We start from the raw sequence: 14,305 nt of genomic DNA on the forward strand, positions 1-14,305 counted from the left end.
ATTGTAATGTGTGAAATATATGAAACTTATATGATATGGATTGTATGAAGTATGAAAGTTGATTATGATGTGAATTTTATAAAGTTAAGAAATTATGAAGTTATAAGTTAAGAAAAATGAGTTTGAATGTAAATCAATTATGTATATAAGATTTCACTATGATAAAGTACGTTCGTTACTGAACGGTCATTGACCGTTCGGTTTTCCTAGTAAACCCAGTGGAAACGGGATTCTTTCATTTGGAGAGAATCCTAGTGTAGGACGAGCGCCCTCGTGTGATAATATTATGCTTGAGCGTTCGGCCGAGCATAGTTGTGCCTGAGTCTACTGTGATAAACTCAAAAATATATATTTATGTAATTGTATATTATTGTTGTTTGTAAACACCACTTCAATAGTATTTTAATATATTTATCAAACCTTTTATTAGAAGTTTATTAGTGTTCGGTCTTATACCAAGCGCTCGTACTCATTTCTTGTATAATCAATCTTGGTAAAATAGTGTTCGTCCAACTTCAGTAATATTTTACTTTACCATGTTCGGTCATTTACTGGCATTGGATTTCTGTATGTGAACTATTCTAAATCTAGTTCCTTAACATCTTGACTAGTCTTCCTTCATTGGATCCGGGGCCTCCATACTTGATTTATTCCTTGAGTATTGGTTTGAACTCAAGAGAGTCAGTTCATTCAACTGACTCACGTGGTAAATAACGTTCATCGCAGATTGTACCATTGTACTCGGTTTATTCTTAAATCTAAAGGTAACTCTCTCGGTCTTATTCTATTCTGGAACTGGAGACCTATGTGTCTCGTCTCAAGTGTTCGTCCTCGTTCTGAAGAGGGCTGAACGTTCGGTATCTTATGTTCTTAGAACTGATGATGAAAATAACACTAAAGAGAAATATTATAAAGGAGGAAGAGTATTTGAGAGAAATTAAAAGTTGTGGATTTTGGACGAGCGTTCCAGGGAGGAACGACTCTTGAATGAATATTGAAATTTGTATAGTATGAATGTGGTAAAGCTTAGCTGGCGGTTCATCCTGATGTTCTGTGAGTACTCGTCCTCATGTAGAGGAGAGTAGGTCATGTGTGGGAACGACAGGAGGCCCTAGTCCTTAGGGGTACTTTGGACGGAACGGACTAACCTCGGGTGGCAGCTGATGAGAATTCCAGTTACTACATCACCCGGGTGCACGAACGTCGTAGCTACACAGAATTCATACAGTCCAGACGGTTAGTCTAGTAGTAGGCCTTGCTTGAATCGTACGTTGAGATGTATTTGATGTGTTTGAATGTGATAAATGTATGTTATTGCTTGAATTAAATTACATAAGCTTACCCTGTGTTTTTCCTTGTGTTGTCTCGTTTGTACGTCCGTCCTTGTCCTTGCAATGATCATCCGTGTGGATGTGAGCAGAAGGAGACGCGCTACTGGAAGAGGCGCTGGAAGAACAATATTTAGAGGAAGAGAACCTCGTCGACGTGGAAGTTAAGGCCGAACCGTAGTACATTCGGTTAGTAGTATAGTTTAGTTAGTATAAGGTGTCGTTCGGTCACCTTTTCTTTTGTTAGGAACAACCGTTCGGTAATTTCTTTTGTAAATCGTTCGGTCAGTTTCGTATTGTTGTATAAGTCAAATTTGAACTCTTACTGTTTATGGACGTTCGGTCAGAACCGCACGTTTTCTTTAATGTTAAGACTGAACTGATATATTAATTAATGTGATTATTCTATTGTATGGTTTTATTACTGTATTTTTGGGATGTTACAAAATCAAACCAAATCGATTTTTTTATATATAAATTAAACTCAATTTATGTATATATTAAAAATAAAAATTTCAAAAAACTATAGAAGAATTGTTATAGATTAATTTATTTACGGAGAAATTAATTTCACTTTTACCATATCAAGGTAGAAGAATAATACTAAGTATATAATGTATTCATAAAAAAAATAAAACCATATACTTTTTTGGCCTTTTAATATAAAATTACAAATAATGAAATAAATTTTTTTGTAATGATATTTTATTGAATTTTATTTTATTCACTACCTAATTTATTCTCAATATATGTGAGAAAATATTAAGTGATAGATAAAATAAAAAAAAGGAGACACACACACCCCTAGTTTTTTTTTTTCTCTTCAAAGTCAAAACTACTTAGTTTTTGTTTAATGTTTTGGAGTTGGTATTTGGTAGTTGGTAATATAAAACATGTTTACTGCATATAATATTCTTCATAGATTACATAGCTATCTACACTGAAATCACAACAATTTTGACTTGGAAAACCTATACACAAAAAGTTGCTATTTTGTTTGTCTATTCACACATTTTTTTATATTAAAAAATATATATCTATTTGATTATTCGTTTTAATAATTATAATGATGAGAATTACAACTTTAAGTTAAAAAATAAAATAAATATAATTAAAATAATATTATTTTAAGTTTTTAAGTGGGTGTTTCTTCTATTAAGTGTAAAAATATATCCATTCCTTTATATTTTATTGTCAACAAATTATTATCATTCTACATATATTAAACTATTCATGGAGTTACTTCCTAATTTTAATTGGAAAATTAAATTGATTAGGATAAAAAGTTGAGATTAAAGTTGAGTGTGAAGGATTAAGACTAAAGTCATGTTTTTTCTTAATTGCATATAGCAAACAAGGATATGATTAAACATATATTAGCCCTTGAGCTGTTCCAATAATAATTGTACTATAAGCTTCCAGTACCAAATAAATATCATATTTGATATTGGGACCGTATTTTATACTGCAGTAATTATATTATAAGAATGATTAAAATATAAAGTTGATGTGGAATATACTTTTATATATAAAAAAAATTGTGCATATTCTTTTATATTAAAAGTTATAAAAATTAAAAATATTTTTTTAAAATATAATAATTAAATGATTTTTAATTATGAAATATTTATATTCATTCATCCTTATATTTTTTTAAATGAGATTCATATGTGTTTTGTAATTTTAAAATAAATGTTATCATTTCTTATGTTATTAATAAAATGTCACTCGTATGGTGTAGGTTTATATCTGTATTTTTTTTCTATATATTTATACTTATATTAAAATTAAATTTAAATATTATAAAATGTTAATAATCTTAGTCACAAATTTTATAATTATTAATTATTTTTATATTAAAGCAGAATTTTCTTAAAAATATAATATTTATTTTGTAAGATAATTTATAATTGATTGAAAATATAATTCGTTTAGATATTCTTAATATATAATAAGTAAATTGTTTACTTTTTCAATGAAAATATTTAATTTTCATAGTTTTTTATTTAAAATTAAGTTTATATTTCATTACTTTAAATAAAATAACAAATATAAATTTAACTTACACAAAAAAATAGATGTGGGATTTTCCATTTTGATGTTCATTTAAAAAAAATTAATTTAACTATTTTTTTTTAATTTAACTATTTTTTAAATTAAATAAATAAAAATTATCTAATAAATAAATAAATAAACTACCTATAATTAAATTGTAAAAGTTATTTATATTTATTTTTATAATTATAATTTCAATATTTTTTAATAAAAAGAAAAATTAAATACACATGTTTGTTTTCAAGTCTAAATATAAAGATAAAAAGTACTTATTTAAAAACTTAATAGGTAAATATTTATTTTAAATCTTAGAAATAAGTAGATGTAATTTTTCTTTTATCTATTCATTAGATGAATTTTATACTATAATACAAGACTTATTTTAAAATAATAGGTAAATATATAATAAACAACAAACAAGTGTAAGTCTCCTTATTGGGATTGGATTGGGGTTGGATACAAAGCTTATTTTGTTGGCCAAAATACTTGTTATTTATACTTTTTGTTTTCATAAATATTTACAAAATCAATTATTCAAGCAATTAAAAAAAACAAATAACAATATTTCTCTCTTTCTTTTAGTTTGACCTCTAAAAAATGGATTTTTTTTTGTATACCTATTTTTTTCTCTCACACATAAAATCAATGATTCACAAAAGAAAAAAAAAATAGAAAAAGATACTTTTCAATAAAATCGGAAGGTAATCTATATTAATAACATGGTTATAAAAAGAAAAAAATAAAGTAATTATTTTGAAGAAATATACTTTATTTTTTATAGTAGATGTGAAAGATGAACTCTAACTTATTTCAATTCAAACCTTTAAATTAAAAGGTTATTATCTAATAATTCAATTCTATTTAGTCTAGTTGATCGAGTCGTTCAAAATTAACGTCTCTAATTTTTTATAATTGATAAAGTTAGTGTTAAAACTTAATTTAGTAATTAATTATATTTTAAATAATCATATTATTCTTCATTTAAATAAACATTAATAAGGAGCAAAAACAGTTTATTGTTAAAGTCAATCCATATTAACTTATTTTTGTAAATAATTTGATTAATGTAAAGACATGCAAAATTATATTTTAAAATTAAAAATAGTTTAAAAGTAATAAAACTTGATTATTTTAATATTAAAATAATTTAATATAAATAATTTCGTTTATATTTTCAAAACATACTATTTTTCTATGAATATTTTTTAGAGTTATTTGACTTATATTTAAAGGTTCTTTCAGTTTGTTTATCTAATTGAAGAACGTAAGATTAATTATTGCGGTGAGTTATTTGATTTAGACGGATTAGTTTCTTCATTATTGCGCTGAGTTATTTTTTAGAGTTATTTGACTTATACTCTTTTTCTTAGTATTTTTTTTGTTATATGTTACATGTGAGTTTTTCTTCACTTGCATATAGTTATTTATGAGTCTCTGTATATTAGTGATCATAACGATATATTTTGATCATGTTGCTCCTAGATTTAGTTAAGGCATCATGTGAGCTTGAAGAGATTTGAGATTACTTAGAGCATGTTCATATGTATTTCATATAAGGGAAGCTAATTACAATTGTTTCTAAGTTATAAATGTTTTTAATTCTTTTTTGCATGATTAAGTGATATGACGATGTTTGAACTGGGTTTGTTTATGTTGGATGTTTGTATGTTGGTTGCATTAATTTGGAGTGATGTATAATTGAGGAACTTAGGATATGATCAAATGAGCAATTTGGTATTTGACCTGACATTAAAAGTTGTTTTGACCAAAGTACTGAATAAAGAATACCAATTTGAACATGTTCTTTTTTTCCCAAATCATAAAATTTACTCTGTTGATATATGATACAAGGCTAAGGGGTGACAAACGGACATTGAGCACTTGTTTATTATGCAGGTCTGGGAGCATTTTAGCTTTAGGCCATCGAGCGCCTAACTTAATCCCACAAAATTGACTGACGTGTGTAAGGTAAGCTTTGTACCCCACTTATATATATATATATATATATATATATATATATATATATATATATATATATATATATATATTATAATTTGGCATTATCTCTAGTCGATGTGAGATTTCCAACACACCCCCTTCACGCCGAGGTATAGGCATCTCGAGTGTGAGAGTAGAATTAATGGGTGGTCCGATAGTAGCCCAACAACGAGTGAAACAGAATGTGCACATAGATCTCGCTAGGATAGGCTTCAACCATGACTCTGATACCATATTAGAAAGTGGTTTTAAGTCTAACTCAACCCCACAAAACCGGCTTGTAAGGTGAGGTTTGGACCCCACTTATGTATTATAATTTGGCCTTATCTCTAGTCGATGTGGGACTTCCAACACATTTTGTAAGAAGAATAGCGATGAGGCCACCTTTTGCGAAATGTTTAGCGTTGAGTGATGTATGATTATATGTATATGTTTGTTTCATGAAAACTCATTTGCACATTAGCTTACCCTACTGTATTCTTCTTATGTTTTCTGTGTGTTTTTATTTTTGTGATGATAATTTTTTTTAATAGACGAGAGATAGATATTGATGCATATTTAGCAAAAGACGATGATACAAAAATATCTTGGGTGTTGCTCCCTCCACCACCACACCTTTCTCCCTCCACCTTACCAATTTTTTTTAATTCCAATTATATCCTCAGATTAAAATTTTTTACTTTTACTATTTTAATTTATTTCAAACCTAGTTCTCCTACTTTACTCCCTACATCCAATCTTTCCATCTCTCATTTTCGTTTAACAATTCGTCGTCTTCCGTTTTACTCTGTAACCCCCGTTTTCCTCTGCAATCCCATTTGTCTTTTCTGTTTCACTTCTTCTCCTCCGTTTCTTTCTTCTTCATTTTCCTTACATTATTAAAATACATTAAAAATATATTCAAAAATAATATATCAAAACATTTAAATTAAATTATTAAAATATTTCCAAAATAAAGAATAAATTAATAAAACAAACCCTAAAATAAAAAACGTAACAAACGGAGGTGACATCCTTCAACGGATGTCAACATCCGTTTAAGGAAAAACGGATGTCGACATCCTTTTTACCTTAAACGGATGTTGACATCCGTTTTACCTTAAACGGATGTTGACATCCGTTGAAGGATGTTGACATCTGTTTAAAGGTTACGTTTTTTATTTTAGGGTTTTATTTGAAGGTTTATTCGAATACGCACCTGGAGAAAGCAACACACGCACTACACCACGAGAGTGACACTGCACCACGAGAGGGAGACTGCTTGATAATTCTTTCCACCACCATCAACCTTTGCAACTTGTAGTATTTCACACCGACGAAAGAAAGAGACGAAGAAATATAATCTTAAAATGAAAGAAAAGTATTTTACTCATGTATGGGGGACTAGAATAGATTATTAGTGGAATAGGTTGTGAATGGGTAAAATTAAAAAATAATAACCCTAAAAATAAAATTTTACTTAGGAGCAAAATAGTAAATAGGAGGTGGAGGGAGAAAGGTGTGGTGGTGGAGGTAGCAACACCCAAATATCTTATATTTGTTAATCAAGTAATGATCTTTAATTCTTTTATATATTTATCGTTATGATTATTTTTTTTAGATTATTGTATATTTATATTTTTCAAATAAATTGTTTTGTTTTATTAATTTTATAACGTCTTACTTTATTAATTATAAGTTACTAAAATTATATTGTGATATTCAATCTTGATTTAATTTTACTCCCTACTAATTGATAATAAGTAAATATATGTTAACTCAGTTATATTAAAAGAGTATTTTTTTAAAACAAATAAAACACAAGTACATGAAAAAAAAGAAGGTAAGAAGGAGAAAAATGGTAAAACCTATCCATTGAAAGGGATTAGATTTATAAAGATGAAATGAAAGGAACAACCTACTTTAACTTCAATTTCAATTAATGACAAAATATTGACATAGCAACTACAGAACTTCATTTATGAAATAAAAATTCCATTGAGAAGTCCCTTGAATAGTCAACAATTAATTAAAGAGTTATTAGAAATATCAATATATTTATTAAGTTGTACCCATATAGGGTAGGTGTTGGTGTTTGTTGGTGAGTTGGGTTGGGCCTCGGGGTTGACTCAGTGTGATGATTTGAGAGAAATTTATGGTAAGAATGATATATATATAAATGTTTATGTATGTTTTAATTGATTAAAAATATTCTTAAATTTCATAAGTTTTCAAAAGATAATATTTTAGTTGATTAAATATATGTTTTAATTATTCAAAGAGTGAAATTCACGTTGTTTTAGCTAATTAAAAAGTAATTTTAATAGACCCAAATCATCTAAAGATCATTTTAAAGTCATTTTAGTTTCCTAATGTATTTTAACTACTTAAAATTGTGAGAGACTTCACGTAATCTTTTTCTAACTTCCAATAATATTTTATCATACATAATTTGTTTTAAATTAAATTAAATCTATGATAAAAATTACGTTTCATAAAACATAAACAAACTATTTATTATAAAAAAATTAAGTAAAACATTAAATGACATAAAAGTCCAATTAACTAATTTATCACTATAAAGGTATAATATTTCTTTTGAAAAGTATTTGATAAATCATGGAAAATTAAAGGATAATTATTTTCCAACCAATCAGACTTTTCTTTAGCATTAGCTAAAACGACCACAAGTTAGAGTTTTAATTATTTTTTTCAAATACAAATAAAATGGAGCTTAAAACATAAGAAATCTTTTAAAATGCTTCAAGTGAGAGTTTTGTTAAGAGTTTTTCTACAAAAAGCATGCCATCAATATTATTTTACAATTTGAAGCTAAATTTATTTAGATGATATTGCCTTTTCTTTTCATATTCTTTTGTATTATTAGTTCTTGATCAAGGTGATTGAGACTTTATGGGCTTACAAAATTTGGAAGAGATCTTATAAGTTTAATGTCATATGTTACTTACAAAAATATAACCAAAACCTAATTCATATAAAAAATTAATACCACTTTTAACCTAAAACTTAAAAATAATAATTTTTTTTTATTAATTGATACTCAACTTCTTTCTATTTATATCTATATAATTTAAACTAATACTTGAATTATTAACATAATAATTATTCTAACACCGCTGTTTATACATAATAAAACGAGGCATGTCCTTTCGCATTTATTCAAAATCTTTCCTATAACTACCACTCTTCTATGTGCCAATATCAAGAAAGAATGATAGCCTAATTAGTTGAACTCAATGAATCTATTATTTCAAAGACCAAGATACAGCTTTTAATTATTCTTACCAAACTTCGTTTAAATAATATTTTCTCTCCTTGTAATTATAGAATTAAATAAATTTTAAGAAAAGTGGTTGATTTTTTTATAGTTTATATATACAAAAAAATTAATTAAGTTATTTTGATTGTGATTATGATAAAAGGGTATTATATTAAAGGAAAAGGATGGTTACTGACGTTGCGTCACTCAAGAGGCTTTGTTCTTCCTCACTCTTCCTATTCTCTCCCTTCTTCTCGTCTCATCTCCCACATTTTGTTTTGTATCTTCCTCTGTCTTCATCGACCCTCTTTCTCTCTCTCCAATCTTTATCATTTCTGTTATTCTTACTCCCAAACCTCGCCTCTTTTCCTGGAAAATTTCTTTGCTTTTTCTCTGGGAACGAAAAGAAAATTGAAAAAACATAAACTTTGCCGAGGAATGCGTGTAAACGAGGTTGTAGTGCTGGGAGCAGCCTCCTTCTCTACAATGCAGAATGGAATTTCAACCTTTGAAGACTCTCTTAGCCTCATTTCCCAAACCAGCACCACTGCACGGTGCAACTTGGCTTAAACCCTAGTTCTGCTCAAAAGGGTCGACACCTTGATCCTGTTGTGTCTGCAGCTTCTGTCACCGGCTCCAACCTTTCTGGGTTTTGAGCTGATTTCGGAATCTGGTCAGAGAGGAAAGCGGTTTCGTGTTTCAATGTCTGTCAAATTGCGGGTTTTGGATTTGATTTAAGTGATACCCAGTTCAGTGCATATTTGGGGTGAAATTCTGAGATCTGTTTAGAAACCCTCGTTACTGTATGCCAGGTGTTCGATGAAAGTTTCAAATGCTTATGCCTTTTCTATTGCGTCTCAAGCTTCCAAAACTTGATAGTTAGAGATTAAAGAGTCATCTGAAGGGGTGAGTGGTGAATTGAAGAAGAAAAAATTTGTGTGAATGTCGGGTCCCAGATTGAGGTCTGTGAATGTTGGTGACTCAGAGGCTGCAAGGCCTGTGTTTGGACCGGGTGGGAACAAGACAGGGTCATGGAGTTCCCGGAAGCCAGCTTCAAAGCCACTGAGGAAAGCTGATAAATTGCACAATGAGGACAAAGAGAAGAAATCCCAGGAAGTGTCTACGGTTCTTACTTCTCCACAGTCACATTCTGCAAGTGTTCTGCGCCGGCACGAGCAGTTACTGTACAGCAATTTGTCTCTCAATGCTTCATGTTCGTCTGATGCATCTACTGACTCGTTTCGTAGCCGTGCTTCTACTGGAAGACTGACTCGGTCTACTAGCTTGGGGTGCACAAGGAAGCGCTCTGTTTCGAAGCCTAGGAGTGTTGCTTCTGATGGTGTGTTGGAGTCTCCTCCTCATGGGTCACAATCGAAGAAGAGATGCGCTTGGATCACTCCTAATACTGGTTCGTATTCCTCTCTATCTTCTTTCACTCCCTCCAAATTTACAGTATGAAGACTTGTTATGCTATGACGATAAATTCATTGTACCATAGGCCTTTCGACAGACAGTTTCTGTTGTCTGGTCTTATTGGAGCTCATGTTGATGTAGCGTGAATTGTGTGATTCTCACTCGGTTACAGGATGAACTTCAGTTCTTGAAAATTGAGTGTGTAATTCCATTTGTATGCCAGTGTATTCTTTAATATGAATTATTGTGAAATGAGAGTGAAGTCGGGTTTATCAACTTAGAAATTCGAGTTGTCTTCATTCGCTTGAAATATAATACAACATGCATGCGTTTGTAGCTGAAGGCGTAATATAGCATGCAACGGATATATGTTTTTTTTTTTTTTTTCAGATTTTGGTTTGAAAATTTTCAGCCATTAAAGAGAAAATTGGGAATCTTGAGTGAATGCATTTTATGAGCCTGATTTAGCTTGACAGCAGTAGATTCTAATGAACAGAAGTTCTACCTTTCTTGTAAATTCCTTTATAATTATTCTTTTGAGTTTTAAGTTCTGAACTACATAGCCTTTTTCAAAGTTGTTTCCTGACCAAGTTTACTCATTCATATTAGAACCATGTTACGCTACTTTCCACGATGAAGAATGGGGAATTCCAGTGCATGATGACAAGTACGTGATGTGATTCTCAGAAAGTAATCTTGTTATATTGGCCGGAAAGGGAATACGCCTTCTTGTATTATGTTTTTCTTGACGCTCCTTATCTTGTGCAGGAAACTATTTGAGATTCTTGTTCTCTCGAGTGCTCTGTCAGAACTCACTTGGCCAGCTATTCTAAGCCAAAGGCACATCTTTAGGTATTGCCTTTGTAGATGTTCTTAATTTATTTAATTTTTAAAATTATTATTCATTCTTGGCCTCAAACATGTTTAGCTGCTACATCAGTTGTAGCCCGTTATTTTCTCTTTGACTGTTTACATTATTTTTGTTAACAAAGTTCTTTGCAGGGAAGTTTTTGCGGATTTTGATCCAGTTGCTGTCTCAAAATTTAATGATAAGAAGATAATGGCACCAGGAACCGCTGCAAGCTCTTTACTTTCTGACCTTAAACTGCGTGCCATAATTGAGAATGCACGTCAAATATCAAAGGTATGCTATTCTTCTCATGACTTTTGAACCCTTCATTATGGAATATGCAAACTCTTGGGTTGGATCATGATTACTTGTTGATTGCTGGACCATTCAAAGACAAGATTAAACCCTTGGTGTTTATGGCACCGTCATACCCTAAAATCATTCTCATTCTATATTAGGTGTCTCTGGATTTAATAACATGTCCAGGGAGCAAGTGATCTAGGTGATACTTCGTACTTCCTTATTTATGATCAAAGAAATAGAGGAGTATTGGGGTCTGCATGTTTATCCTTATTAGGCATTCTAGTTAGGAATATAATCAGCTACTTTATATTTCTCAAGCGTGAAAGCGTTTTTTAATTTAAATCTTTCTTTATTTTCTGCAATTGGTCTTTGGGAGAAATTCCTAAAGCGTAAATGAAGTTTAATAATTTTTAAAAAATAAAACAGAAGGTATATAATTGGTAAAGTATAAAAGCGATCATCCTTGCTGATTTATTTTTCGAGAGTATTACACTTAAAGGCCATATCCATAACAACCACGCAAGCTGAATAATTTAATTCCATTTTAATAATTAAAGCACTTTTTATTTTATTTTTAAACAATTTTCCTCTGTGATTCAGTACGGTTTTCCTAACTCATGTAATTACCCGAGGAGATGTCTTGAAATTTTCTGCAAGATTAATTGAAAGACTTTATTTTTTCATCCCATTTCCCCATGCATTGATACACTGAATGACTTAAATTGGTGTTTAATGATCAGTTGATCAGGTAGGTTAGGTAATAAAGGTTGTGTGGTCCTCACCCTTATTCAATTTCTATGACCCATATGGGACAAACCATGATATTAATCCGCTGTACAGCCTGAGCTGCTTTTATTCTAATTTACAACAATGATATGCAACCTAATTATATTTATTCTTTAACCAGCCAGCTTGCTTAGCTGGTATGTCCCTAGTCACCTATCAGTCTTGATACTTTTCTAAACATAAAACGCTACAATGCTTTATTTTTCACTAAACTGTCATAATTACATTTTGCACAATTTGCACCATGGTTATGATTATCATTGCAACTAACTTTTTGCAGGTTTTACTGATGCCAGGTAATAGAAGAGTTCGGGTCATTTGACAAGTATATTTGGAGTTTTGTAAACTACAAGCCTATAATTAGCAGATTCCGATATCCTCGACAGGTTCCTGTAAAAACACCAAAAGCTGATGTTATCAGCAAAGACCTTGTGAGAAGAGGTTTCCGAGGTGTGGGTCCCACGGTCATATACTCCTTCATGCAGGTCGTGGGGTTAACAAATGACCACCTCATCAGTTGCTTCAGATTCCAAGATTGTATGGCTGCTGCAGAAGGGAAGGAAGAGAATGTCACCAAAGATGATTCCCAACAAAAGCAGTGTGATCATGTGATGGAATCTGATCTGTCCATTGCCATCGATAATTTGAGTTTATCGTCAGAGTGATTGATGACGACTCAACAAACAACTGTCTTGGCTGATAGAGATCATCTGGTAGACCAAATTCATACTACTTAGGCCTTAGATTGAGTCGTGAGGGAGGAGAGCTTGTGTACCCATCTCATGAAACCCTGAAACGGGAAGCATGGCTAGTTGAATTAAATCAACTCAGTACCTAACTAATCATGTTGTATGTGGCTTCTGGAGGGAGGCCTTAACAAATTGGAGTACAATTTTTTGTACAGTAAAAAAGATTGGTGATTAGAAATATCTTTTATTAAGCCAGTGGCAGCAGGTGATGATAGATAACCTGCACTTTGACACCGTCTCATTCTGATTACAGTTACATACTTCCATGCACGCATTCTGTTGTTTAGCTAGAGTTTGAACTGAATGATGAGTCCTACTTGTGATGGATGACAATGATAGAACAGTGGCGTGCTTTTTTTTGTCACCGCGGGAGCAGGACTATTCATTCTGATAGATATGTGTGCTTCGTTTTGATTCCACCAGCACTGGTGGGGTATTGCTTCCTCTCTGAAAGTGATAATTGTGATGGATGTTTCATGTCTCTTTCTGCTCCATTTTTATTTCAATCTTACGCAAAATCTTTTTGGCTCCTTTTTTCTAGTAACCAAGAAGTTGATTGATGGCTAGAGAGATTCATGAACAAAACAATTTCACCCATCATCATCACAAACGTTAGACTTTCGTTTTTTTCATGCGTTCTTGCTGGAGTATCTTATACAAACGGACGAACAACAGAACACTCTATTACTATAATTACGAAATCTTAAAAAAAATCCAATGCTGTGAAGATGTCTCTTTTAGTCTTTCACAATCCTTGAAAATGATGAGCTTTTTGTCTTGTGTTCATGAACTCAATAATTTTCTGCGTGTTAAGGCACGAGGAATCTTGATTTATATTTTCCATGATGACAGCTAAGTCACCTTTTCATTAAAAAACAATATTGCCAGAAAATGGTTAGCGTATTTATTGAATCATCGAGAAGACCACCACAATCAAAGGGAATGTGTAATCTGCATATTTAACCGTTTACCACAGACAAAAGACAAAATATGCAAACAAAATCTACAAACTAAGAAACCATTAATTAACAATGCAAGCTTACTAGCAATAGATATAAGCATGACAACACTAGACTCAATTAATTAACAAGGGTGGTAAACGAATATTTTTCATATATTCTGTTCTTATTGTGTAGTGTTTTCTCTTTGTATATTGTAATATATAAGTAAATTAGTCTGTGATAGCATATGATACATCTATCCTTATGCTTTGTTTGTTTTCGAGATACAACGAAAAGAAAGGCACGACTCATATATATATTCGCTGATTTGTGAGATTAGCTACTTTTCGCGCACGCAAATTACGCGAAGAAAGAAGCTGAAAGTCAGCTGGAAAAACATAATTTATAATTTTATATATATATATATATATATATATTTCTTCTTTATAATAGAGATGATATATATATATATATATATATATATATATATATATATATATATATATATATATATATATATATTTTTTTTTTTTTTCTTCTTCTTCATAATAGAGATGATAAATGAATATGGTGAATATTATCTCAATCCATCTTAATATTGAGGAAAAATATCCTCATTAACA

The 14,305-nt window shown here is 30.6% G+C and overlaps 1 protein-coding gene across 1 annotated transcript; it reads left to right on the forward strand.

The window, feature by feature from the left end:
• Positions 1–8,839: 8,839 nt before the first annotated feature.
• Positions 8,840–13,223, forward strand: LOC124837679 (DNA glycosylase superfamily protein). Its single transcript, XM_047313114.2, has 5 exons — positions 8,840–10,048; positions 10,663–10,720; positions 10,822–10,905; positions 11,056–11,197; positions 12,289–13,223. The coding sequence occupies exons 1-5, from the start codon at positions 9,583–9,585 to the stop codon at positions 12,655–12,657; spliced, it is 1,119 nt and encodes a 372-aa protein (XP_047169070.1). The 5' UTR covers positions 8,840–9,582; the 3' UTR covers positions 12,658–13,223.
• The last annotated feature ends 1,082 nt before the right edge of the window (positions 13,224–14,305 follow it).

The sequence above is a fragment of the Vigna umbellata genome, chromosome 1, assembly GCF_029865625.1.
Source record: "Vigna umbellata cultivar VRB3 chromosome 1, Vumbellata_1.0, whole genome shotgun sequence".
Classification (NCBI taxonomy): Eukaryota; Viridiplantae; Streptophyta; class Magnoliopsida; order Fabales; family Fabaceae; genus Vigna; species Vigna umbellata.